Genomic DNA, 26,644 nt, shown 5'->3' with positions numbered 1-26,644 from the left:
GCCCAAGAGGCTGCTGCAATTATTCAACAATGCCCTACTTGCAGCAAGCAAGCCCCTGCCCTGCCAATGGGAGTAAATCCCAGAGGCTTAAAAGCCTGCCAAATTTGGCAAATGGATGTAACCCAGTATGCGCCTTTTGCACCATGGAAATATATCCATGTTACAGTGGACACATACTCAGGGTTCATCATGGCCTCCCCGCAAAGAGGAGAGACCACAAAACATGTCATTAACCACTGCATCCAGTCATTTGCGTGCCTGGGAAAGTCCTCAGAATTAAAAACTGATAATGGCACCGCCTATACTAGTGCCAACTTTGCTACCTTTTGTAAAAAATGGGGCATTTTGCATAAATTTGGCATTCCATACAATTCTCAAGGGCAGGCCATAGTAGAAAGAGCCAATCTGACCCTTAAGAATGCTCTTGACAAAGTTCAAAACTCGATGGGGAAACTCACCCCAGGGCTACCCATGCTGCAAAACAAGCTTATTTACACTGAATTTCCTGAATGAGTCTGGCACACCTGCTTCTGCTGCTGCCTCTTGACACTTTTGCTCTCCACCCAAGGATGCTCCTAGACCTCCAGTCTACTTTCGACAGTTGCCAGATCCCACATGGCACGGGCCAGCTGAACTTATAACCTGGGGACGAGGGTATGTGTCTGTTTCCTACAACAACGCCACCACCTGGGTCACCGGAGGACAAATGAGGCCTTTTCTACCCAAACCAGCCTTGCCTACATCAGCATCGTGAAGCTGCCCACTGCATTCATCATTTGCCTCCTGGGTTTCCACATCGTTCCTGCCGATACGACAGCCACCCCATCCTCCTGCGACGCCTGCATCAAAACTGCTCACAGCGGAACGAAAACCCAATCCACCCTGATCTATCATACCTTGAAGCCTGAGTGCAACTCCACGATGGTCTCCCCTTGTCTGCATAACAACACTCAATATGCGTGATGTTACACTGCCGAAGGCATTCAGTGCTATGAGCCCAAGGCAGTGGGACCCATTACAGCATCCCTATATGTCTATGCATACAAAGGTGGCTCCAGTTCTGATCTTGCAGGAATGTTCTCTACCAAACAAAAAATGGGTACATAACCCATAATGTCACTCGGGGGGAGGGTACCAACACCTCAGTCTGCTTTGATGCTTGCCTTGCCATCAGCAAAGGTCAAGGTCCTAACGACGCTGCAGGAGTTACCTGCGGCTCACACAGCTGGCAGAGATCTTATCTACAGGAAAAGAAATATCTCTTTCAAAAGGTGTCCGGGACTAACGTGGGGGCCACCACTGTTTACAACTACTGGTACACCCCACCTATTGACTCTGCTCAAGTAAGAGGCCCTCAAAATATTAATATCACTGTTAAATCAAGCTCTACTTCATGTACCACTGACAAATGTAATCCCATTTGCTTGTACACTCACTTACCTGAATCTAAGGGGGCACAATATCGTTTTTTAGGTCTTGATTTTAGAGACATGTTTGGATCCTGGTTCCCAAAATTGCCTGGTTTGCAAGCTATTGTAGCGCTCATTGGTATGATTGCTGCGGGATGTGTTGTATTGCCTTGTGTATTACCCATCTTTGTACGCACTATTTCTAACAGTTTATCCCTCTTGGCTGAGAAAAAAGCCACTGCACAGGTAATGGCTCTCTGGAATCAACAAATAACTAACACATATGAACCACTGCCATTCGAAAATGAGATAGGAGAACCAACCTGTGATGACCCAGACGAGGACGTTTGTGATGGTTGAAGAAGTCACGAACGCCGTGGATAACATCAGCATGCACAGCACTCTTGCCTACGGGCCTGACAAAGACTGTTGTTGGGACTAAAACACTCCCTGTCTCTTAAAAAGGAAAAACAGGGGAGATGTGGGAACTATGATTCTTTGTTCTTTGTGTACGTACTAGGACAACAGAGCCTTCTGGTGGTTGGCTGGAACACGGAGCAAGGAGCAAAGACAAATTGTTGCCATTTCTTAACCAGAACTGTAGCAAACTTAAACTCTGCAGCTTTGTATGCTTTATGCGAATGATCAGTGCATGTTGTGTGATGTAATGCGTTTGTGATAGGACATTAACAAAATTACTACGTTAACAAAGATTGCTTCTAATAAAAGAGGGTTTCGGAGTTCCCTCTGCGCTCTCATCCCGACAACTTTGCGTAGTGTCTTCTTTTCATGAGAGACCACCACAATCCTCTATCCCTATGTTCCTTCCTCTCCCCCCCCCCCATTCTCCCTCTCCCTCCCTCCCTTCCTCACCCCATGCTTTCTCCTCTCTTTGCAAAGGTGCATGGTTATTCTCAGCGCCCATGCATCTAGTTGGGTTTATGCAATCACACAATGTCGTGACCGGGATTAGTTGGTGCTGTCGCCCAATGTGCAAATGTTGATTTTAAAGGCTTTGGGAGGTGTGTGTGTGCCTGCATTGGGGTATCTGCGTGAGTTATCACATTCGTCCCTATCAATCCTTTCAGACTGCTTGTGCTTCAAGGAATCTGCAACTCAGGGCAAAGGGTGAATCGAGTAACTAAAAACTGGGTAAACAAAGTCTGTAAGTAGAAGGAACATTTTGTGTGCATAGGATTAGGACACCCTTAACTTGAATATATGATTATATAGTATTGTGTATGTGTAGGTAATTCTTGTTTTGTTGTCTCTCTGCAAATGAATAGCAATAGCACTTAAACCTATATACCACTTCACAGTGCTTTTACAACCCTCTCTAAGCAGTGTACAGAGTCAGCATATCGCCCCCAAAAATTTGGGTCCTCATTTTACCAGAGGTTGAAGGATGGAAGGCTGAGTCAACCTTGAGTCTGGTGAGATTAAAACTGCCAAACTGCCGCCAACCAGTGATCAGCAAAAACCCCAAGCTTCATTTAGGACCTTGGGTCTGCCAAAGTATGCCCGATTGTGTGCAGAATGGCCTTGCTGTGGCGCCCAGGATCCAGTCTTCGTAACCTTCTGGCTGTTGCCAGTGCCCCAAACAAGAACTTGCTTAGTCTAGCCTCAGTTTCCTGTCTGCAAATGTTTTCTGCAAGGGGGTGAAACTAGTTCAGGATGAGAAGTTTCTTTTCCTGCAAACCACTAATAACCCTCCTCAAGGCTAAACAGAAGCATGAAATGGTCGAACGCTTCACAGCCTGCCCCCTGCCTTTTTGATGTCATTGCATTGCTGTGACATCCTGAGAAACCCCCTTTAAAAAAGCAAAAAAAAAAAAAAAACAACCCCAAGAATCAGAAAGGATGTTGGCTCCCATAGGAAAAAGTTAGGTGTAAAATGCCCCACTTCTGGTTTCGATCAGCCATGCCATAATCCAGAAGTTGCATTTAATTTCCCTCCATTCTTTCCATTCTTTGTTGCCCTTGGGTACCTTGAGTTTGCTCTGTGACATTTGTGGGGCTCCCCCATAGACTTCTGCTCCCCCTTCAAACCCTCTTGTACTTCTGTAAACCTCCTCCGTTTTATGAAATCATCCCACCAGGGTTTTTTGGGTTTTTTTTGCAATCGTACTTATAATCCAATCAAATAGAGGCGGAAGGAACCTTAGAGGTTCTAGTCCAACCCCATGCTCAAGCAGGAGACCCTTATACCAGTGGTGGGATTCAAAGCCTTTTACTACCAGTTCTGTGAGCATGGTGTAGCTTAGTGGGCAGGGCAGGGGAAGGTTACTACAAAATCTCCATTTCCTCCCCACCCCACCCCACTAACCTGCTTTCCAGCTCTGTTCTCCTGTGCAGGGCAACCAAAGAAGACCCAGCCAATCAGCTGGGACTCGGGAGGCAGTGAATAGATGGGGGCGAGGCCAGGCAGAGGTGGTATTTGCCGGTTCTCTGAACTACTCAAAACTTCCGCTACTGGTTCTCCAGAACTGGTCAGAACCTGCTGAATACCCACCTCTGCCCTATACCATTTCAGACAGGTGGCTGTGTGGTCTTTTCTTAAAAGCCTCCCTTGTTGAGAGAACCCACAACTACTGAAAGCAAGCCATTCCACTGATTCTCACTGTGAGGAAGTCTCTCCTTAATTCCAGGTTGCTTCTCTCCTTGATTAGTTTCCCTCCATGGTTTCCTGTCTTGACTTCTGGTGCTTTGGAAAATAGGCTGTCCCCCTCTTCTTTGTGGCACCCTCTCAAATCCTGGAATGCTCAAACACTCCAACTGAAATACTCAAGTACTTGAAGATCAAAAGGGGGGATTTCATTCCAAAAATTAGCAACCGTGATTCCAAAAAAATATAAAAAATTAAAAATGCACAGGCATCTGAGAAGGCTGCAGAAGCGGGACTGTTTTGACACATTTTATCTTTCTTTTCCCAAAGTACATGCTTTTACCCTACTGTCCCTAAAGTAACCTGGGGACATTTCAGTTTGCAAAATTGAGATGCGAGAAATCGGTAACCCTGCCCAGTCTCTGAACATTTTTCCGCTCAGCATTATACAGGTAGACCTTGACTTACAACCGTTCATTTAGTGACTTGTTTGAAGTCATGACAGCACTGAAAAAAAATGACTAATGATTGTTTTTTCACACTTACGATCATTTTAATATCCCCACTTGGCAACTGGCATGCATTTATAATGGTTGCAGTGTCCCAGGAAGTTATCACCTTTTGCGATTCTGTTATTCTTTTCTATTTTTTAAAGGAGACATTAGAATAGAATAACAGAATAGAATTAAGTTGGAAGGGACCTGGGAGGTCATCTAGTCCAACCCAAGCTCGAGCAGCAGACTGTATTCCAAATATCAGCCTCTACCAAGGATCGAACTCCCAGCCTCCTGATTGTGAGGTGAGAGCTCCACCTCTAGGCCACTGCACTGGTCATTAATTTCTGTTATTCCTTCTAATTACAGATAGTTCTCAACTTACAACAGTTCATTTAGTGACCACTTACAACGGCAATGAAAAAAAGTGACATGACCATTTTTCACACTTAAAGACCGCTGCAGCATCCTCATGGTAACGTGATCAAAATTCCAACACTTGGCAACCGAGTCATCTTTATGACGGTAGCAGGGTCCCTGGGGGTGTGTGTGTGTCATGTGATCCTCTTTTACGACCTTCTGACAAAGCCAAGTCAAGTGGGGGGAAGTCAGATTCACTTAACAACCAGGTTACTAACTTAACTACTGCAGTGTTTCACTTAGCAATTGTGGCAAGAAAGGTTGCTTAACAAATGTCTCACTTACCAAAAGAAATTTTGTGCTCAATTATTATGGTCATAAAGCGAGGAGTAGCCATTCACCCTTTTTTGTAGATTGATTCTTCAAAGTTTAGTTTTTTGTCTCCCATCAGGGGACAGAATTGTACAGAAAAATAAAAACTCAGTGCTTGGAATTTGAAAAATTCAAACATACGGTCTATGCAGATTCTCAGCCATCCAGGTCATGGTTGTCCCAAAAGTACTTCTTTCAAGAGGCAACTGGATTTTCAGGTTTTTCTTTGAAGACCTTTCGCTTCTCATCCAAGAAACTGAAGAAGATGTCACTTGAAAAGTTATCTTTGGGACAATTCAGGCATGTGTTTGTTTAGAAATCTTCCTGTATTCAGTAGCGATTCCTTCCACCTTACAATTGTATAAGGGTTTATTGAGGTAAATACTACCCATGTTCTCCACCGCCTGGCGGAAGACTTCCCCTATTCTTTAAGAAAGGGAAGAGATGGAGATAAAAGTTAATGACTGTTAAGGAAAACATGTAGAACAAGATAGCCAACATACCTCTGAGTTCTTTCTCATTCCTTTACACAAAGGCTAAAGGACTGTTAGAGGACAAAAATGTTCTCCCCTGTTATACCAGTTTTAGGGGAGAACAGCGTTCTCCAAGCTCTGCGGAAGGATTTTGTTTCCGTTTAGTGAATTAAACATTACTCATAGGAGATTCTCCTTTATTTCAGCATTTCCTCCTGCTGTGTTAGGAAGTATGAGGGAGCAATTGTCAGGAACACTTTTCAGGGGTCACCCCGAAAGCTTTTGCACCCCGGTCTCCTCGATTTAAAGTGCTCGGTTACCCTTTGCGTACAAAATACAGATGGGTAGAAAAAAGGAAGGGAGGGGAGGAAGAGTGGGAGGGGAATAGGAGAGGGAGGGGGCAGAAGAAGTAGAGGGAAATGGGAGAGGGAGGAATGAAAGGGGGAGGGGAACAGGAAAGACGAGGGAGGAAGGAGGGGGAGGGGAAGGAAGGAAAAAAGAGTGGGAGGGGAACGGAAGAGAGGGAGAGGAGGAAGTAAGTGAGGGAGAGGAAGAGGGGGAATGGAATAGGGAGGGAAGGAAGGAAAGGGAGGGAGGGGAATGGAAGAAGGGGACAGAGGAAGGAAGGAAACAAGGAAGGAAACACTTAGACCTCTTTCCTGCCAAAGCCATCCCAGTTTCCTACTGACCACACGGCTCTCTCCAATTGGTCTCTACAGCCTTTGGATTTCTTCCTCCTGCAACTCCACTTTTGCTCTTCCTTTTCCCTTGTATTGGCTATATCCCAGTTCTCTCTTCATCCCTGTGCACCTGCGGCCATTTCTAAGCCTCCCTCCCACCCAGTGGAACTACTAAGCCAAGGAACGCCTGGCTTGCAACTGCTGCTGCATTTACCTGTATGTTTTGGGTCCTCCCCAGCCCAAAGTGAAGGAGATTGCTTGATAGATCACATATCCAAAGCAACACCCCACCCCTCAATAAGATCAAAGTGATTGCTAACACAGCTTTTTTTTAGAGAGAACATTTATCTGGTTTCCGAATGCCTGGATACTGTTCCTCCAATAATTACCCTACTTCAGATCCTTTAACTGAAGATGCTAATTAAGGCGGAAGGAAAAGACGACAACCAGCAGCCAGGTGGATGGACTCAGTTACAAAGCCAATGGGTGGCAGCAATCCCCACAGCCTGGAACAGCTGATTGGTGGTATTCTGGGAGGCCAATCCAACCACCAATCAGCTGCTTGTGCTAAATCATGCTGTGATAAGGCTGACCAGGCTGTTTGCTGCAAGGAGGCAATTCCTGGAAAGTGGAGGCAGTTCCCCCCACCCTTGTTTTCCTCCCCAAAAGGTAGGTCTGTCTTATAGTCCTGAGCATCTAATAGTCCAAAAAATACGGTACATTTTTTAAAAAAACTAAAGGTGACAACAGTTGGATTACCTTGATCTGGATCTGGAAGCTCAGAAGCTTTTGTTTTAGCTGCAGCTTGGGCCATCCAAAATCACACCGGAAAGCATTTATATAAATATATTCTTCCTCATTAATCCTGCTAAGGAAACTACAAGGACTTGTCCAAAAGATGACTAGAATATGATCCCAACTCAAAACAGACTTCACCAGTTAATAAAATATTTGGGGGGGGGGGAACACCCACTAACATAATAAGCCAGATAAATGCATTCAGGACACCTTGAGTACACAAGGACATAACAAGAGACAAGACAGGATATTTGTTTTGCTTAACCATGATTTAATTCCACAAAGCGAAAAGCAAGCAAAACCGCACAATGGCATCACATGTTGAGCTAATGCAAAGACTGGGGTGGAAGAAATCCTAAGTCAAGAGCAGACCTGTGGCCTTGGGGAAACATCAGACTGAGACAAAATTGAGCCCAATGAAGCTCATGGGGCGGAGGATTTCCTGCCAGTTCCCCCTCTGGCAAGCCCCCTTCTGCATCCTTGTCTATGGAGATTCTCAGTCATCCAGGCCATGCTTGTCCCAAAGGTGATTTTTTCAGACAGCAATTGGACTTTCCTTTTCCTTGAAGACATTTTGCAATCTCATCCAAGAAGCTTCTTCGGTTCTGAATGAATGTTGGAGGATGCAAGCGTTTATATTCCTTGCAATCATCCAGTCGTTAGTGCTCTTTCTGAGTCTCGTTGAGGTTTTATCTGTGCCCTCTGAATCATGCAAATGGTTGTGGAACTTTCTCAGAATTCCTGAAAGAACTGTGTTGTAAATAGGAGATAGGTGATGTTGTAACACAATCCTTTCAGCAGTTCCAAGAAGGTTCTACACCAGGGGTGTCAAACTCGCGGCGTGATGTGACCTATCATTATTTTTTTTTCCCCTTTCGCTAAACCAGGCATGGCTATGGCCAGTGCATGATGCATCTGGTCCGTGTGCTGAGAGTTTGACAGCCCGTTTCTATACCCATTTCTATTATATAGGTGACCTTTAGGGCACAGATAAACCTCCAAGCAGCCTCAACAAGTGTCAAAAAGACCACTAACGACCAAGTGTTTGCAAGAAATATAAACCCTCCCGTCCTCAACCATTCCTTCAGAACCGAAGCAGTTTCTTGGATGAGAAGCGAAACATCTTCAAAGAAAAACAATGTCTAGTTGACTTAGGGGGGAAAAAAGCACTTTTGGGACCACTGCATCCTTGTTTAATCTTTCCTTGTCTCCTTCTGGATGACAAGCCCAGCATCTTAACCTCTAAACCAGGGGTCCCCAAACTTGGCATCTTTAAGACTTGTGGACTTCAACTCCCAGAATTCTCCACTAGCAAAGATGGCTGAGGAATTCTGGGAATTGAAGTGCACAAGTCTTAAAATTGCCAAGTTTGGAGATCTCTGCTCTAAGCCATCGCCCCGCACCCCAAATAAATAAATACATTCAAAAGTTCACCCAACATGGGAATCCACCACTGATATATTCTCCATTCAAAGATTGCTGCATTGTTTCACAGATACTATAACATTTTGCTGCCCGTCCCGATAATCATTTAGTTGCGGTAAGATAACTTCTAGAAGAAAAGATGACAAATCTATCATCCACGGGAGGAACCATTGTAAACTACTCTTCTTCTCTTCACAGCACCGTTTCCCCCATGACATAGCTTTCATTCTTCTGAAACAAGCTAAACTTTTTCGAACAGAGCAACATCCTGACTTGGAAACTCCAGTGCTCAAAAACAAGCTACGGCATTACAAACCAACCTATTTACAAGACTGAGCGTTGCGCCTACCGAGCAAGTATTAGACAAAACGGAAACACGTTGACATGCAGCCTCATGTCTCTTCAGGTCAATCTAAAATATCCTGGAGAGCTGAGGAAAGATCAGGGAATGCAAACGTGTAGCCGCTCTCCAGAGTCCTCTTGGGAAGCACCCGCTGCCCATCGAGCAGCATGGTGCTTCGCTCAGAGCCAAAAACGGCTTTCACTACAAAACCCGGCAGAGGCAAGAAGGCGGGACGTTTAAGCACCGACCCCATCGCCCGGGCAAAGTCCTCGCTGGTGGTGTCCACGGCAGACGGCGCCACACCATTTAAAATGCCTCTAAGGCCCTCTTTCTGCAGGGCGTGGGTCACAATTCCTGACAAGTCAACGACGTGGATCCAAGGGAAATGCTGGTGCCCAGAAGCAATCGGGCCTCCCAGTCCAAGGCGGAAAGGCCATATCATCTGGCTAATGGCACCACCGTCTTTGCCCAGCACAGCACCTTAAAGCAAACAAGGATATAATTACAGAGTTACAAAGTGCATTTCATATAGGCTTCCCTTAGGCACTGCACTGTTAGATGCATTATGCCTGCCTGCCCCCTCCCCCACGGTCTGAGTCTGAATCCAAGGAGGAAGACGAACAGCTGACAGGGAGCAGGAGAGTGGCTCCATTGGCTGTGGAGGAAACCGACTTTGCCAGGCTGGGCAGAACAGGGAAGAGGCAGAACAAGGGAGTTCAGAGGAAAATCAAGGCCCAATCCCCTTTTCATCCTAGGGCGTGCAGGGAAGAACGGAGAAGAGAGCAACATGGGTTGCGTGGCTTACGGGGGAGGAAAGGGCCTCGATTCCCTTCACAAGGCACACCTGGGGATGGAGTTTAAAGGAGAAGCAGATGGGAGGGATAGTTGTCGGGAACAATTGCTGAGTTAATCTAGTGTTAGCTGCTGTTATCTGAGTTCCTGGCATCCTCCCAACTGGTTTGATTTACTGCCATGTTACTTCACTTCTGGAACTCCTTATCTTACCCTGCCAAATTTATTACTTTATTTTGCCTTGTTGGATAATTTAAAGTTTTCTGTTTACAATGTTTGGATTGGAATATCTGCAGCCAAAGGCTGTTGCAGGTTTGTGGGAGAGTTTTTCTCCAGACCGAAAGGTAACCGGGACATTGGGGCAAAGTTGGAGCTAATAAAGGGACCCATACTTAATCCTCTGGCTGAGTTGCCTTTGTGCCACACCCTGGGTCATCACAGGATGGTTCTCTGAAAATGCCCCCAATGGAACAGGTCTGTACTGGTAGACCTCACCTTACAACAGTTCATTTAGTGACCATTCAAAGTTACAATGGCATTGAAAAAAGGTGACTTACAACCATTTTTCACACTTACGACCGTGGCAGCATCCCAGTGATCATGTGATTTGGAGGCTTGGCAACTGGCTCATATTGATGACACTTGCAGTGTACTGGGGGTAATGTGTTCCCCTTTTGCAACCTTCTGACAAGCAAAGTCAGTGGGGAAGCCAGATTCATTTAACAACACTGTTACTAATTTAACACTTGCAGTGATTCACTTAACAGGTTTGTCAAAAAAAGGCCATAAAATGGAGCAGAATTCACTTAATGAATGTCTCACTTAGCAGCATAAACCTTGGGCTCAATTGTGGTTGTAAGAACTACCTGTATAACACGCCAAGCTAGAAAACTGGAGTTCAGTGACACGGTGCACACCAAGCAAGGTACATTCTGGCTTAACCTATATAGGTGGTTCTCAATTTACAACCACAACTGGAGCCTAAAATTTCTATTGCTAAGTGAGACATTTGTTAAGTGAGTTTGGTCCCATTTAATGACCTTTCCTGCCACACTGGTTAAATGAACCACAGCAGTGGTTAAGTCAGTAAGACAGGTTGTTAAGTAAATCTGGCTTCCTCATTGTCAGAAGGTCGCAAAAGGGGAATCCCATGAGCCTGGGACAATGGAACCGTCACAAATACAAGTCAGTTGCCAAACGTCTGAATCTTGATTGCGTGACCCTGAGGATGCTGCCATGGTCGTAAGCCTGAAAAATGGTCATTAGTCACTATTTTTCAGTGCTGTTGTAAACTTTGGTTCCCTAAACAAACTTGTAAGTCCAGGGCTAACTGTATGTGACTCCAACGCCACATATTATTCTAGTTATGTTTGTGATAAGAGGAAAGAGGTATGCCCGATTCATCAGGGGAAACACTGTCAACAACATTTGTGACCAAAAGCCACAATGAATGAGAACTGAATCAGAAGCTTCCTAGATTCCATGTAGAGTACAACAACATTCTCCCAACCTTTTGGGCACCAGGGACCGTTCCATGGAGAAAGGTTTTTCCGGGGACTGGAGTGTGTGTGATTTTTGTGTGCTGCCTGAATACCACAGATGGAGCTTCACTTGTTTGTGTGGCCCAGTTTCTGCGGCATGCCACAGACCAGGGGTTGGAGACAAAAAGTATCTTCAAAGCAGAAGTTTGGAATTTGTAGTGTACAAATAAATGTTGTCTTGTCTTACCGGATCTTACTACCACTTGGCGAGTGGCTTCACTAGGAATTTTAGCTGCTTCCTCCCAAGAGGATACCAAGCGAGAGAAGAAATCGAAGTCTCCGCCTGGACTTTCTTCAGTGTATTTGGTGGTGTGGCTGGGCCGGTAAAATCCTGGAGGAGATATTAGATGATTTATTACGGAACGGCACCCCATGCAGATAGATTAACAGCTCTTGGGACAAACACCCATCTTTTAGATCTGAACTTTGGAATATATCTACCCAAAATGGTTGAGAAATACTTTTCCCAAGAAAGCTGCAGAAATTACTCAGTTCAAGAAAACACGCTCTTCTTGAGGTTTGCAAAACAGGTCTTGGCTTAATCATTATTCAGTGAAATTTCATACCTATTCTTTTTTTAAATACAGGATTGTAAACTTTTAACCCTCCAGGTGTTGGCGGTCTACAATCCATAACAGCTCCATATGGAGGGTCCTTAATGGAGTTCATGAATATCTGTAGGGCTATAAGAACCCCTAATTTATTTTATTTTTCTTTTAACAACCCTGCACTCCCTTGCTTTGGGTTGAGGTCAGGGTGACTGATTTGGAGCTGAGTTTACTGGCCCTTCCTGACACCTACATGGAGTTCACAGCAGATAATTACTCACTGTGGCTGGAGAAAGAAATACCTGACACTACCTAGGATCAAACTCATAACCTCCTGATTATGAGGAGAGAGATCCACCTCTAGACCACCATGCCGCTCCGAAGTACCCCTATTCACTTGGCTTTTAATTCCTTTGATGCACCTCACATAATGAAAGCTTGCTTAATCACAAACCATTGTTGATTGGTTCTGAACACCCTACAGGCCAAATCATGACTGTAATGGCTGAATTCACTGAGCCACCATCTACGTCAAGTCACTTTAGCCAAGTTTTGACTTTTTTCCCTCAATGGCACTCTTCACTCTCAGATGCCATTTTTGCAAGCTACACCAATTAATCTTAAACCTCAAGGGGAAAAATGCATCCATTTCAAGTAGACCCTAATGCAGTATTTTTCAACCATGTCAATTTCAAGGTACAGACTTTTACTTCCAGGATTCCCCAGCCAGCCATGCTGGCTGAGGAATTCTGGGAGTTGAAGTCCACACATCTTAAATGTTGAAAAACTTGACAAACACTGCCTTAATATACTTAATATATAGTCAAATACACTGCTGCTTGTCAATATTCTTTCACAACAACCTTCATTCTGATTGGTCAGAATGTTAATGAATATGCGATAGAACCCAGCCATGAGACCAATGGTTTTAAGATTCTTAGTGTAGATACATAATTTTGTCGGTTGCTATATAAGTGAATCTGATGGTCAACAGTAGTCAATATGGGTAGTCCTCAACTTACAACAGTTCACTTAGTGGCCTGTTACAACAATACTGAAAAAGTGAGTTTCGACCATTTTCCACACGTATGACCATCTCAGCATCCCCAGGGTCACGTGATTTATATTCGGGTGCTTGACAACTGACTCATGTTTATGATGGTTGCAGTACCTCTGGGTCACATGATCCCCTTTTGCTACCTTTTTGACAAGCAAAGTCAATGGGGAAAGCCAGATCCACTTCACAGCTAATTTAACTGCAATGATTTACTTAACAAATGTGGCAAGAAAGGTGGTAAAATGGAGCAAAAGTTCAGTTAACTGATTTCTCACTTAGCAACACATGCTTTGGGGTCAACTGTGGTCATAAGTTGAGGACCATCCATACTTCACACAAATTAGTTTAAAAGTAGTTCCCATCAAGGCTGAGGGATTAATTTGGTTCCCAAAACCCTTTTCCTATTACAGGTAATCCTCAATTTATAACAGTTCATTTCAAGACCGTTTGAAGTTACAAATGTACTGGAAAAAGGTGACTTATGAATGTTTTTCAGCCGTTGGTCACACGATCAAGATTCAAGATGCTCGGTAACCGACTCATGTTTATGATGCTTGCAGCGTCCCTGGGTCATCTGTTCAACTTTTGCGATTTCTGACAAGCAAGGTCAAGCCAGATTCACTTAACAATCACAGCGATTCACTTAACGACTGTGATGAGAAAGATGGTAAAGTGAGGCAAAACTCGCTCACCAACTGTCCCCCTCAGCAACAGAAATTTTGGGCTCAATTGTGGTCGTAAGTTCAGGCCTACCTGTGTTTACACTCACTACTTAAAGGTAAAGGTTCCCCTTGCACATACGTGCCAGTCATTTTTGGCTCTAGGAGGCAGTGCTTATCACAAAAATCCAGTGCTGTCCAAAGACATCTCCATGGTGATATGGCCGACATGACTAAATGCCTTTGAAGGTGCATGGAACGCTGTTACCTTCCCACCAAAGGGGTCCCTATTTTTGTACTTGCATTTTTACATGCTTTCAAACTGCTAGGTTGTGGCAGAAACTGGGACAAGTAATGGGCGCTCACTCTGTTATGCAGTGCTAGGAATTCGAACCAGTGAACTGCCGACCTTTCTGATAGACAAGCTCAGCGTCTTAGCTACTGAGCCACCACGTCCCTTTATGCACTCACTACTTACTTACAATCAAAGAGATAGCAAAGTTACATTAGAGCATTGTGGTTAATACCTATGCCGGTGACAAGGACCCAGGCCTGAGGTGGGTGTTCAGCATCTCTGATGGCTTTCGCCAAGGATTTTGTGGTCTCTATTCGACTGGAAATGACCTCCTGACGGAAGGCATCATTCCACCTGCAGAAGCCCCCCCACACAAAGACATCAGTCTTTCAAAGATAAGTTTTGTCCTTTCACTAACATTTCCTATTTTTAAAGTCTGCCGATCATTCCACACAGAAAAAAAAAACATGTTTCTAGCAAAACCCATCTGAATGCCTTGTGTGGCATCTAAGAACTTCTAGAAATCAAGAGCTAGATCTCTCTGCATAGAATTTCAGGAAGAAAGAATTGTTTACCTTGTAGTTAAATAACAATCCATCAAGCTGGAGAGATACCTTGACTAACGACACAGAACTTTAGTCCTATTATGAATCCTCTAACGGGTTATAAGGGTTAAGGAGATGATGTTCAGCTTGTGAGCCCAATCATCCTGGCAATATGCAGGATCCGTTTTTTTTTTTTTCTTTCAACTACATTAAATATTGGAAGGAAATGAAAAGGGGACTTTTGGGGCTGGGTGTATTTCTGTAGGCAAGGAAGCAGAACAGATCAAGACCGAGTCTGGTGGTGTGGGAAAAGTTGGCAATCGAAAAACAAATTTGAAAATGACTGTATTAGGTTACGATCTGCAGATTAAAATAAAAATCTTCCCCCAAATGTGTCTAAGTGCAAGGGTCTTCAAACACGGCAACTTTAAGACCTGTGGACTTCAACTCCCAGAATTCCTCAGTCAGCATGGTTGGTTGAGAAATGCTGGGAGTTGAAGTCCAGGAGTCTTAAAGATTCCAAATTTGGAGAGCCCTGTTCTTGTGCATCCCTAAGGGAGAAGTAGCTGGGCAACGTTGAGCTTAGAATATTGTTGACTGCTCCATTTTACCAACTTCCCTTTTCTCCTGGTCTTGAGGCCTGAACAGATGATAGGCAGTCCACTTTGTGCATCCAAATGCAAATACAACGAGAGGAAAGCAGAAATGAGCAGACACAATGCATGACAAAGAATATGTAGATGTCCCATAAAACCACAACTGGTAATGGAATTGGAAGGAGGAATTCTAGAAGCCAGGCTCCACATATTTTCCTGACTATCTTTTTAAGTTCTTCTCCATGATCCAATCATCCATACCGAATCAATGTCTTCAAGAAATCTTCAATACACAAACCTGCCTATGCCCTATCATGTACATCCTGAAGACTCAAGGCCCACACAGCAACTGAAACCTTGACTGTAGTCATGCAGTCTTTCCTCATGTGGTAACTCAATTTTAACAATTAAGTTGAAAGAAGGGGACATTATTAAAAATATGAAAGGAAGTCAGGGTAAATGTTTTGAACTTTTTAATTAAATCAAATCAAATATGGTTCTTCTCTGAGCTCAGGAATTCCCACCTCCCGATGATCTCATTTGGAATGGAGAGTTCTGGAAAACTGTGGTGGCTCCAGTTCTAGACAAACAGAATATAGAATATATATAAAAATATATAGGATAGGGATATAGTGATAAGAAGGAATGGAACAGAACAGAATTATTCTGGAGGCAATACGCCTTGATGGAACGGAATGGAAAGAACAGAATAGAATGGAATAGATTAGAACAGAACAAGAAAGTACAGAACATAATTATTCTGGAGGCAAGACTTCTTTTGCTGGCACTTGTCAATTCTGTTTAACATCCCTACTTCTAAGAACTGAGGAAACAGTTGGTGAATTTGAGGAAACCATATTCATGTCCTGCAACTGACCAATTATTGAGACTTACCTCTGAAAAGGATTGAGGACATTTACTCCAGCCAGGTTGACCACTCCTTCACAGGATGGGAGGCCTACACGGGAGAGTTCATCCTAGAAATCAAAACAGAAACTCAGGGTTTGTCATGTTGTTGTTTTTTTTCTCTTCAAACACATTTTACAATGTCACCGTAACTAACAGAAGAAAAGGCTGCGGCATATGCAGCAGTATTAGCAACGCAAGGAAACATCAAGCCAATTGTGTTGCTTTTAAGGGAATGAAGTAAAAAGAAAAAACCCTAGAAAAATATTATAAACAGAACAACTTTCCAAATATGACAAAAGTCTTCCATCTTTACTCCTTTGCAAAAAAAACCCAAACCTCTAAACTTACCATATTTTTTGCACTGTAAGACGCTCTGGAATTTAAGTTGCACCTAGCTTTTGGGAAGGAAAACAAGAAAAAAAATCTGCCTCTGCCTCCCAGCATCCATCAGTATTCATCTGGCTAGCATCCTTGCAGCAAACAGCAAACAGCCTGGTCAACTTCAGCACATTATCACAACCTGATTGAGCACAAGCAGCTGATTGGCAGTTGGATCTGCCTCCCAGAATACCGCCAACCAGCTGTTTCAGGTGGTGGGGATCAATGTGCCCATCATCGCCTCTGTGTGTTCCATTTTCAGCCTCCGGATGGCTGTTTTCGGCCCATTTCAAGCAGCAGGGATCTCTGCCATCACCATCACTGCTGCTGATTGCCATCAATCAATGCCATTGCCTATCATGGCGATAGGCAAGGGCAGTCCATGCCGCTTGGAATGGGCCAAAACGGGCCATTTGGAGGCCAAAAATGGACTGCAGGGAGGCCAAAAATGGTGGAAGGGTGGGGGCTGGTCAGTGGACAGGGCTCCAGCAACATTCACTCTATAAGATGCAGACATTTCCACCTACTTTTTTTGGGGGGTGGGGGTGGGAGTGCATCTTATAGTGAGAAAAATACAGTAATTTAAATCTGACAAACAGATGCATTTTGAGATAAACCAGACAGAAAACACTATTACATGAGCTAATTATACTTTATTATCAGGCTACGCTAATAGAATCTTGCAAATGAATGGGGTGGTAGCCTAGTGATGAAAGTGTTTGCCTTCCACTCAGAAGGTTGAGAGTTCAAGCCCAGGCAGTGAAAAAAATATCTGCTACGAACAAATGCTTAGCTCCATCCAGTCACCCGACTCTACCCCTGAATTAAGAGATTACAAAGTCGTAAAAAGGGAGTTTATTAATAGAACCTTGCAAGTCTGAAAATACAAATCTCTAGCCGATACTTTTAACCATTTGATCCATTAAGATGGGTCCTTCCTAAGTACTGTAGCTTCTGCCTTTCCTATCCAATCCTTTTCTAGGCAATATATCTTCCAATCCCTCAATGTCCTCACATACTATTACACATATCAACAAACATTTGCAACCAATGAGACGTAATTTCTTTTTCTAGGGTTGTATGTTAGCCAACTCTCCATGGTTGATAAGACTACAGTTTTCTAGCTTATCCCAATTACACAAAACAGATCCAGAAAGAAGCTAGACAGAAAACGTTACCTGAGATGTCCAAAACATAGTTTTTATTGTTATATTAAGTTGATTTTCAGGTGACAGCAATAATCTCTTATTATTTTTAAAAACTCTCAACTGGTTGACAAATGTTAATTGATAAAGGCAATCAGTAGTCTATTTTACATGTGATCTACATAACCACCTTGATTTCTGTCTTTCCTTTTCTCCTGCACCTCAATTTAAATTCTACACCAATGTAGTCACTCCACTGCATCGAGTGAAGTGAACTGCACTATAAAAGCTTAAACCTTTTAATATTTATTACATTGAAAAGCTATTCTTAAGTGTTCTTCTGATTTCCATCTTCCATAGACTAAATCAATTCTGGTCCTACAATATTTTAGAGGTTATAACTATTAATTACAAGTAGTCCTCAATATATGACCACAAATTGAGAGCAATATTTCTAAGTAAAGCAGCTATTAAGTGACTTTGACCCCATTTTATGACCTTCCTTGCCACAGTTGTTAAGGGAACCACTGCAGCTGTTAAGATAGTAACACAGTTGTTCAGTAAATCTGGCTTCCCCATTGGCTTTGCTTGTCAGAAGGTTGCAAAAGGGGATCACATATCTCCGGGACCCAGCAACAGGTCATAAATATGAGTCAGTTGTCAACATCTAATTTTGATCGCATGATCACTGGGATGTCCAACGGTCCTAAATGTGAAAAATGGTCATAAGTCACTTTTTACAGCGCTGTTGTAACTTTAAACTATCACTAAACAAACTGTTGTACATCAAGACTATCTGTATATATTTCAATTACAAATGGCTCATGCATTCCCTACCATTAACTTTGCTGTCCCCATCAACAGCAAATGAGCATCCAAACAAACTGTCACCTGCTTTGTCACCACATTTTAGTGTTCAGTGGGAGAACCTTTTGTCAGCAAGCAAAGAAATGGCAGGTCTCTAGTCCTCCTGACAGACTACCCAAGAATATGCCTTGGTACATTTTTTTCATTTTGCCAATGGTCTGTTGATTCTATACACTTTGTCGATTTCTGCCTCCCTATCACATCTTCATCCCATTCAAAAAAGTTCATTAAAGCTTGAAGAATCTTTTCTCTGGGGTCTTCTCGGGAACTGCTCTAAATCTCAAATGTATTTTGTCTCCATTCCAGAAATGCCAGATTGTCTAAGTCAGGGATGTCAAACTTGACGTATCACGTCGTCATGGCTGCATCATGTGATGTGACTTTTTCCCCCTTCGCTAAACTGGGCATGGATGTGCCCAGCACGTGATGCATCTGGCCTGCGGGTCGGGAGTTTGACAGGCCTGGTTTAAGTCCTTCTCCATCTCTTTGTTCATTATTTCTGTTTTGCTTTCTAAAATGTTCACTTTGGCCTTAATTCATCTATCTGCCCTATAGATTCTTCAGGTTTTTCTGTAACTTTGTCTCCCATCTCTTCATCTACACCAGTGCTAGCAAACCTTTTTAGCACCGAGTATTGAGACAGGAGCATGTGCATGTGCGCCGGAAACCGGAATAGCAGCTCCCCGACACATGCGCGTGAGAGAGCTGGAAACCAGCTTAGCTTAGCTTCCTGGCGCATGTATGCGTGCCGGCCACCTGGTCTTCCAATTTCTAATGCACATGTGTGCGTAAAGACCAGCTGGCCACCATGTGCATGCACACCGCTGAGCTGCTTTTTCAGTTTCTGGTGCTCCCGCATATGCAAAGATCAGCTAGTCAGCGCACATATGCACGCCGGAACCCAGAAGAGAAATGGGCAACAGCTAGCATGCCTGGAGAGATGGCTCTGCATGCCATTTCCGGCACGTGAGGCATAGGTTTGCCATCACAGATCTATATAAACTTTTCTTCCATTGTCACTTAAGAAATTAACTGGGACTGTCTAATCTGGAATGGATTTAAACATATTCTTCTAAATTTTAGCTTGATTGAAACCCCTGTTCCTTACCCAGGTTAACCGGTTCTTTCCAGGCTGACGAGAAATAAGGGTGACTTCATGGCCTTGGCTCCTTAGCACTCGGCTTAAGTTTCGGCCAATAAATCCAGTCCCGCCACCTAAATTACATTCAGAAGTCGATGATGGAATAATGAATGAGATAGTTAAAACAACCACAATCCTGTTGAGAAATTATTTATTTGTTAAACTCATATCCTACTTTTTCTCGAGGAGCTAGTTTTTGGCTTACTTGGGAACTCTTTCAATTTACTTTCACAACTCCCTCCTATAAGATTAGTTGTCTGGAAAAAGGTGCACCATTCAGGTTTCTTTGGCTAATATTGAAAATTTCAATCTAACCTTCCAAGCTCCCCTTCCTCGAATCAATGTGACCACAGTAAATTTATTTATTTAGGGTTTTCTTCATTTTTATAAATAACTCATGTTCTTTCCTCCCCCAATTTTCTCCACAGTAACAACCCCTTTGAGGTGGATTGGATTGAGAGTGAGGGACTGGACCAAAGTCACCCAACTGGCTTCCACACTTAAAGTGGGACTAGAACTCACAATCTCCTGGTTTCTAGCCAGATGCCTTTCACCACTAGACCAAATAGGCTTAAGTTTAGCTTAACTTTAGTTCATTAAAGCTTCTGATGCTCATCGTTAGAGTTCTCAAAGAGATTGTCTCTTTCCTAAAATCTGAATGTTCCATTTAATAAACACAAATAGCTTCCTTTCCTCATGGCAAGTGACTCTCTTCCTTAAGAACCCATCAAAGCAAACAAAAAGTTCGGAGGATATTGTTTGGGTAATCTACAAGAAAAGTAAATGAAATGTTCAGATGGGGGAAAAGGTTTCTTATTGATTCAATTTCTACAGCCAACTGTCTCAGTCAATGGCTCTGGGCAGCTTACAATTAAAAAAAAAATGTTACAATTAAAACATTTAATTGTAATACATATTTTAATTTTAAAAAAATAAAAATGATTTTAAATAAAGCAATAAAAAAACAATAGAAACATCAAAATAAATATACATAGCATCTGAGATATTTGGCCAACTAGAAATGCAGCCAGGAAAGGGGGCCCTTAATACATTCAATAGCTTAGGCTCAGGAACATATCCAGGATTTTAGGGACTTATGAAAAGACTAACAGGCCTGGGACCATTCTAATCTGGGGGGGAAGGGGAGGGGAATATTCCATAGAGCAGAGATCATTGCAAAAAAAAAAAGGCCATATTTTAGTCCCCGCCAACTCTTTGGTCGATATAAATCTACATAGGTTTTTTTTTTCCCTGAAAGAAGCTTTTCCTAAGATTTTCCCAAAGTTGCTTTCAAAAGAAAAACCAGACTTTGACTTTTCTTAAAGATGTTTCACTTCTCATCCAGGAAGCTTCTTCAGATATAACTGGTGAGGAATGGAAAAGATTTATACAATTCCTTTCCATTGGCCAGAGTTAGTTAGAACTGAAAAAGTGTCTCAGATAAGAAGTGTAACATCTTGAAAAAAAATCAAGTAAGTTCAGTTGCCTTTTGGAAAAAAAAACTCCTAAGATTAAAACGACTGGGTGATTGAGACCAACTATCAATAACATCTGAAGTCACAGAGCTAGTCATGGGTTTCTTTATCACACCTGCACATGCCTCAGCCAGTATGATTCTGTTTAATGGACTGGCCAGTTGGAGAGAGGTAGGGAGTTTCCTGCCTAAGAGACAAAAGCAGAAAATGAGAATTTTTAACAGCTTTGAATTCTCAAGAGGAAGGAAGGGAAAAGTCAGGCAATGCATTACTGAGGAGCCAATTTGGCGTTGTTGGTTTTAAGGCATCAGGTTAAAAACCAGGACATCAGAAATCTGCTTTAGGCACAAAGCCAGCTGAGTGACCTTGGACTAATCACTTTCTCACAGCTCTAGGAAAAAGCAAAAGGGGGGATTTGAGGTGACTACCTCCCCACCCCCCAAAAAAACCCTGCTAAGAAAGCTGCAGAGATTCACCCAGGTGGTTGCCAGCAGTCAACACTGATTGGAAGGCACAAAATTAAAAGAAAAGAGCATTATTGATGGGAGTACTCCTGTCTTTCTTCTGCAAAGGAAAAAAAATAAGAACCCTCTTTTCTCTTTCTTGAAGGCAGCATCCTTAGTAAGGTAACAGGTTGAGAAAGAGAGAGGGAGACAGGGGAGAGCACCTATCCCAAACTGAACGAAGGTCGACCTGAACTTCCCCAAGTCCTCATCCAATGACCTGAGCACAGTGAAGGAGACACTAAATCCTTCAGCTCCTCGGATGGGACCCTTTCCCGGTTCCTCAAAGAGGAATCTCACGTTCACCCTTTGCACGCATCCCTTATGTTGACCGCAGTTCAAGGTGGCGCTAATCTAGCCAAGAACTGCAAATTGCAATTGTCAAAAGGGGGGGATAAGAAAAAAAATTAGAGCAGCCCCGCAGCAAAGAAAACAGCCCTTCCTCCCATTGCAAAGGGGCGACTGTTGGCTCTGAAAGCGGAAGCGACCACCACTCACCGATTAAGACTCTCATGGTTTTACACGAATCCGGGCGCATGCGCAGGAAGTCTCCGAATCAAACAGAGAGAAAGAGAGACAAGACGAAAGGCATAGAGTGATCTTCCGGGAGAGTCCGCAGAGCTCAGCCGGAAATGAACTGAGAGAAGGTAACCGTTCTCTCTCTCTCTCTCTCTCTCTCTCTCTCTCTCTCTCTCTCTCTCCCTGACGAAACTCTTTCAACGGGAGAAGTTGGAGGAGAACAGGTTTCAGCCCCGAAGAAGCGGCCATCAGAATTCAGTAACGGCCTGGACTATTTTTATCCATAGGAAAAACGCAGCGTCTTTGTGACGTCATCAAAGGTGGACCGCGTGGCCCTGAGCCAAACAGGAAGTGACGAGTGACGGGACGGCAGCTGCTGAAGCGTTTCGAACCGTGAGTGTAGACCAGGGCTCTTTTTCGGGGGCTGGGAGGGGGAATGACTACAATTCCCAGGCTTCACGGCCCTGCTTTAGGGTTGGGGTTTTGTTGTGACTTAGAAGTGAGGGGAGAAAATTTTCCCTCCTGACTTAATCACGCCTCCCAAAAAGGCTGAAGTTGCCACCTCTCTCCACAGCCTTCCTCCGCTTGGCACCTTTCAGGGACTACATCTCTCAGAATCTCAAAGGTGCAACTGGACTTCCTGGATTTTCTTTGAAGACGTTTCGCTTCTCATCCAAGAAGCTTCTTCAGCTCTGACTGGATGGTGAAGAATAGAAGGATTTATACTCCTTTGCAGGCAGCTTTTCATTTAAAAAAATCATTAAAAAAACAGAATGCAAATGACCATCTGTCTGCAAGGAGTATAAATCCCTCCATGCCCCACCATCCAGTCAGAGCTGAAGAAGCTTCTTGGATGAGAAGCAAAATGTCTTTAAAGAAAAAACAAGAAAGTCCAGTTGCCTCTTGGGAAAAAAAAAAGCATCTTTGGGACAACCATGATCTGGATGACTGAGAATCTCAAGAGACATCCAGCTCCCAGACTTCCCAGCCAGGACAAATAGTAATAATGATTAGGGATCCCGTAGTCCTGGAGACTCATATAGCTAGAGGTTGGGGGGAAAGGTTTTATGACTATGGATTACAGTTACAGGGACTACAGGAGTGTAATAAAGGGTTTTTTAAATCTGCTCTTTTTTTGGTGGGATGGGTGTAGAATGGTTTGCCTCCAGAAGTTATGGGCAGTGGTGGTATTCGACTGGTTCTGCCCGGTTCTGGAGAGCCAGTAGCGACGATGAGCAACAGAGACCGAACCGGTTCTCTCTACTGCTCTGTGTTTGGCCCACCTGCCCGCCCGGGCTCCCATACTCACTTTTATGGCCAGAATTTGAAGTGCAGCTGCTTTGTGCAGTGTAAAATAGCGCAGCAGCTGCTGCAGCAACCAGCATCGTGTAGGCTTGCAGGAGGTGAGTTACAACGCCTCTGCATCTGCACAAATGCCTCTGCGCCTGCACAAAATGCGCATTTGGCATGCATGTGCACGCAAAGTGTGCTCACGCATGCAAAGCATGTCCACCAAGCCATACCCACCGAACCAGTGGCAACTTTATTTAAATACCACTACTGGTTATGAGTGCTCCAACACTGGACATTTTTAGGAAGATGTTGGACAACCATTCGCCTGAACCAGTGTAGGGTTTCCTGCCTGAGTAGGGGTTGGACTAGAAGACCTCCAGGGTCCAACTCTTCTTATTCTGGGGAGGGTGATTACTTGTGGGTTTAGAGAAAATATTGGTGGCACTGCTATGCACAAGAGTTTATTTGAATTGTCAGCTGCTTGGATGATCTGTGATGATCATGAAACCAAGAGCTTCCTAGGTTTGGTTCCCAGGTTCCACTGCAATGTTAGCTTTCTGACTATAGAGATGTTGAATGTATATGGGGGCAATGATGCAAGAGGAAGCTTGCAATTTCTTCAGGATTGTGGGACATGTGGTCAAAAGGGTCTGCCTGCTCACTTCCTTAATATTTAATTTAATTAATATTTAATCTTATTTGGAGTGTGCCTTACCTCTTTTTACAGGCAACCATGAGCACTGGAGGAGGATTGGTGACCAATCGTGGAAGACGTTTCAAATGGGCCATTGAATTGAGCAGTCCAGGCAGTGGTGGTAGGTAAGTACCCAGGAAAAGACCACATAAGTAATCCACAAATGTTGGGGATGTGCATTTGGATAAGGAGTTTCTTTTCTTTGCCAGAGGCCGAAGTGACCGTGGCAGCAGCCAAGGAGACACTCTCTACCCCATAGGCTATTCAGATAAGCAGGTGCCTGACACAAGTGTTCAGGAGACAGATCGCATTCTGGTTGAAAAGGTAATGTCTTGGATAGGAGGAACTGGGTATTAGAAATGCTATAGCTGTTCGAAATGTAGAACTAGACTTTATAGACTTATTGAATTCTATCTTATTTTTTTCCTCCTTAAATGTTTTAGCGCTGCTGGGATATTGCTCTCGGTCCCTTGAAGCAAATTCCTATGAACCTATTCATCATGTACATGGCAGGGAATACAATCTCTATCTTCCCTACCATGATGGTCTGTATGATGGCCTGGAGGCCCATCCAAGCACTAATGTCCATCTCTGCTAGTAAGTCTCTTTGTTTCACCACCCAAACCCTTCTTTTATCCCACTTTTCCTCCATTTTCTACTTTGTGGAGCTGTTATTCCAACTAGTGGAAAAAATAATAGTCTTGGTTGTGTTCCAAAGTGCAGTTTGAACAATTTCAAAAATAGTACCTTTTTAAAAACTGGGAATACAGGAACTGTTGAGTGGGCAGTTTATATATGGTATAAATAAATGTTGTACTATAGGTTATGCTATAAACCAAGGCAGTCCAGGAACAGTAATGTGAAGGAGGAATATTTGCTAGCTGGATATGGGACATCTATTCCAGAAGCTTATAAGAAAAAGAGGATTGTTAGGTGCGGAGAGATCCTCTGATTAAGAGCCATATCCAGATTTGTTCTTGGCTTCAGGGTTGCTTTTAGGACAAAGTGTTTGTAAAGCAGCTTAATTCCCAATGGTAAAAACTCATAAGATTGACTTTGTATTTCCTACTCCTTGATAAATTATAGCTAACTTATATTAGTATTTTAATAAGGCTCCCAAATCTCTTGCTTAACCTAGGTTATTCTAGGAAAGATTATTCAATTGGCAGTCACATCCCCAAACAGGCTCTTCTATCCAGTACTGCCAGTGTGCTGTGTAGTGTTTGATATTCCATAGGGGTACCTTACCCTTTTTTTTAAATTGTTCCCACAGCATTCAAGCTACTTGAAAGCTCAAGTCAGAAGTTTCTTCAGGGACTGGTATATTTAATTGGCAACCTGTTAGGATTGGCCTTGGCTGTTTATAAGTGTCAGTCAATGGGACTACTGCCAACTCATGCTTCTGACTGGCTGGCTTTTATTGAACCACCTGAGGTAAGCGTGAAGAGTATGAATTCTCCCACTCCTCCTTTGGATCATTTCCTGTCTAGCCTGTATATACTGCTGAGGGGTGGGAAAGGTGGCCTGCAGGACAAATTTCTTGGATCAAAGCTGCCAAGATTCTTTTTGCACTCTTTAATTTCACAAAAGGTCAGTATTAGATGATTTACAAGAACCCAGATCTAATCCAAGAGTTTTTAACAATCTCTTGCTTCTGTTTGTCCTGTTTAAATTTCAAAATGCTGACTTGTGGCTTGTGACTCATATTTATTTTCTGTCTTCTTCCTAGCGTATGGAATACACAGGTGGGGGTCTAATCTTATGACCTAACCCTTTCCAGAAATCATCTGCTACTCTAGGTGTCTGCCTTGGTGTTGTGAATTATTCTTCCTTCTGTTGACTCCAAAACATGGATTTTAAGTGCATGTTACTACATTGTGGAACACTAGGAAGCATTTACAAAATGTTATCCAGAGTAGGAAGGACCGATGTGCTTTGGAGGAGTTGAAGCAAAAGACCCGCACTGGTTTATTTTCCCTTGGTTAAAAGCAAAATAAAATTTTTAACTTTTAAAGGTGTATAGTGCTTCACTTAAGTTCTACCATCAGACAATCCATTTTTCTATAATATGGACATAATGCTAGAAGTACACAGCATTGCAAGATGATGACCTGGGTTATATACTGAGCACTTCAACTTCTCATTTAAAAATTATGCAGAAAGAGGTGACTCAGGAAGGCATCTGTAGCATCTAATGTCAAAGCTAAGTGTTTTAGGGTAAATGCATACATGCTCTGACTTGAAGGTTAATTCATAGGTAATTGTAATTCTTGATAAATTTGGATTTCATTATCCTAAAGCCAACTGAAAAGTATACAGGCATGTGCTGGATGATCTCCTGTGGGAAAGATAAAGTTGGAACATTTTATAGGATTCTAATTGTTTGTCAATTATGTATGAACATCAATGAAAAATGTTGAAAGCTTCATAGGGAACAATGGGGCAGCGCGGTAGCTCAACAATTAAGACATTGGGCTTGTCGGCTGGAAAACCAGAAGTCCAGTTCAAGACCCAAGTGACGGGGTGAGCTCCCATCCTCTACCCAGCTCCTGCCAACCTAGCAGCTTGAAAGCATGCATGTGTGGGTAAATAAATAGGTACCACTTCTGTGGGATGATAACAGCCATTTGTGATGTCACATGACTGAAAATGTCTTTGGACAGCACTGGCCTTGACCTTGAAATGGAGATGAGCTCTGCCCACTAGAGCCAGCCAATGAAAATCCACA

The 26,644-nt window shown here is 43.2% G+C and overlaps 2 protein-coding genes across 4 annotated transcripts; one reads left to right on the top strand and one right to left on the bottom strand.

Moving 5' to 3' along the window:
- Nucleotides 1-7,441: 7,441 nt before the first annotated feature.
- SDR39U1 (short chain dehydrogenase/reductase family 39U member 1) lies at nucleotides 7,442-21,963 on the bottom strand. The gene is made up of 6 exons (XM_026722559.2): nucleotides 21,909-21,963; nucleotides 19,400-19,506; nucleotides 15,887-15,969; nucleotides 14,084-14,205; nucleotides 11,480-11,623; nucleotides 7,442-9,439 (listed from the first exon to the last, which is right to left on the bottom strand). Exons 1-6 carry the CDS (start codon nucleotides 21,946-21,948, stop codon nucleotides 9,024-9,026), a joined length of 912 nt encoding a protein of 303 aa, XP_026578344.1. The 5' UTR covers nucleotides 21,949-21,963; the 3' UTR covers nucleotides 7,442-9,023.
- EMC4 (ER membrane protein complex subunit 4) lies at nucleotides 21,963-25,930 on the top strand. Of its 3 annotated transcripts, none has more exons than XM_026722562.2 (7): nucleotides 21,963-22,057; nucleotides 22,217-22,322; nucleotides 23,950-24,041; nucleotides 24,126-24,240; nucleotides 24,360-24,513; nucleotides 25,190-25,350; nucleotides 25,646-25,930. In XM_026722562.2, the coding sequence occupies exons 3-7, from the start codon at nucleotides 23,956-23,958 to the stop codon at nucleotides 25,679-25,681; spliced, it is 552 nt and encodes a 183-aa protein (XP_026578347.1). In that variant the 5' UTR covers nucleotides 21,963-22,057; nucleotides 22,217-22,322; nucleotides 23,950-23,955; the 3' UTR covers nucleotides 25,682-25,930. The 3 variants fall into 3 exon arrangements, with proteins under 3 accessions (XP_026578347.1, XP_087771353.1, XP_026578345.1); XM_087915227.1 differs by having other exon boundaries at nucleotides 21,990-22,057; nucleotides 23,928-24,041; XM_026722560.2 differs by lacking the exon at nucleotides 21,963-22,057 and having other exon boundaries at nucleotides 22,181-22,322.
- The last annotated feature ends 714 nt before the right edge of the window (nucleotides 25,931-26,644 follow it).

Source organism: Pseudonaja textilis, chromosome Z, assembly GCF_049901715.1.
Source record: "Pseudonaja textilis isolate UNSWEBS1 chromosome Z, rPseTex1.2, whole genome shotgun sequence".
In the NCBI taxonomy this organism is placed as follows: domain Eukaryota; kingdom Metazoa; phylum Chordata; class Lepidosauria; order Squamata; family Elapidae; genus Pseudonaja; species Pseudonaja textilis.
This window is presented reverse-complemented; position numbering and strand designations above follow the sequence as displayed.

What these genes read in the sequence shown, in the direction of transcription:
- SDR39U1 (XM_026722559.2), bottom strand. Translation starts at nt 21,948, where the DNA reads ATGCGCCCGGATTCGTGTAAAACCATGAGAGTCTTAATCG. An exon ending in GTCCTCAATCCTTTTCAGAG is followed by an intron (nt 14,206 to 15,886) that starts GTAAGTCTCAAT and finishes GGGCTTCTGCAG; the next exon opens with GTGGAATGATGCCTTCCGTC. An exon ending in CCAAGTGGTAGTAAGATCCG is followed by an intron (nt 9,440 to 11,479) that starts GTAAGACAAGAC and finishes GTTTGCTTTAAG; the next exon opens with GTGCTGTGCTGGGCAAAGAC.
- EMC4 (XM_026722562.2), top strand. Translation starts at nt 23,956, where the DNA reads ATGAGCACTGGAGGAGGATTGGTGACCAATCGTGGAAGACGTTTCAAA. An exon ending in AGTCCAGGCAGTGGTGGTAG is followed by an intron (nt 24,042 to 24,125) that starts GTAAGTACCCAG and finishes TTTCTTTGCCAG; the next exon opens with AGGCCGAAGTGACCGTGGCA. An exon ending in ATCGCATTCTGGTTGAAAAG is followed by an intron (nt 24,241 to 24,359) that starts GTAATGTCTTGG and finishes TAAATGTTTTAG; the next exon opens with CGCTGCTGGGATATTGCTCT.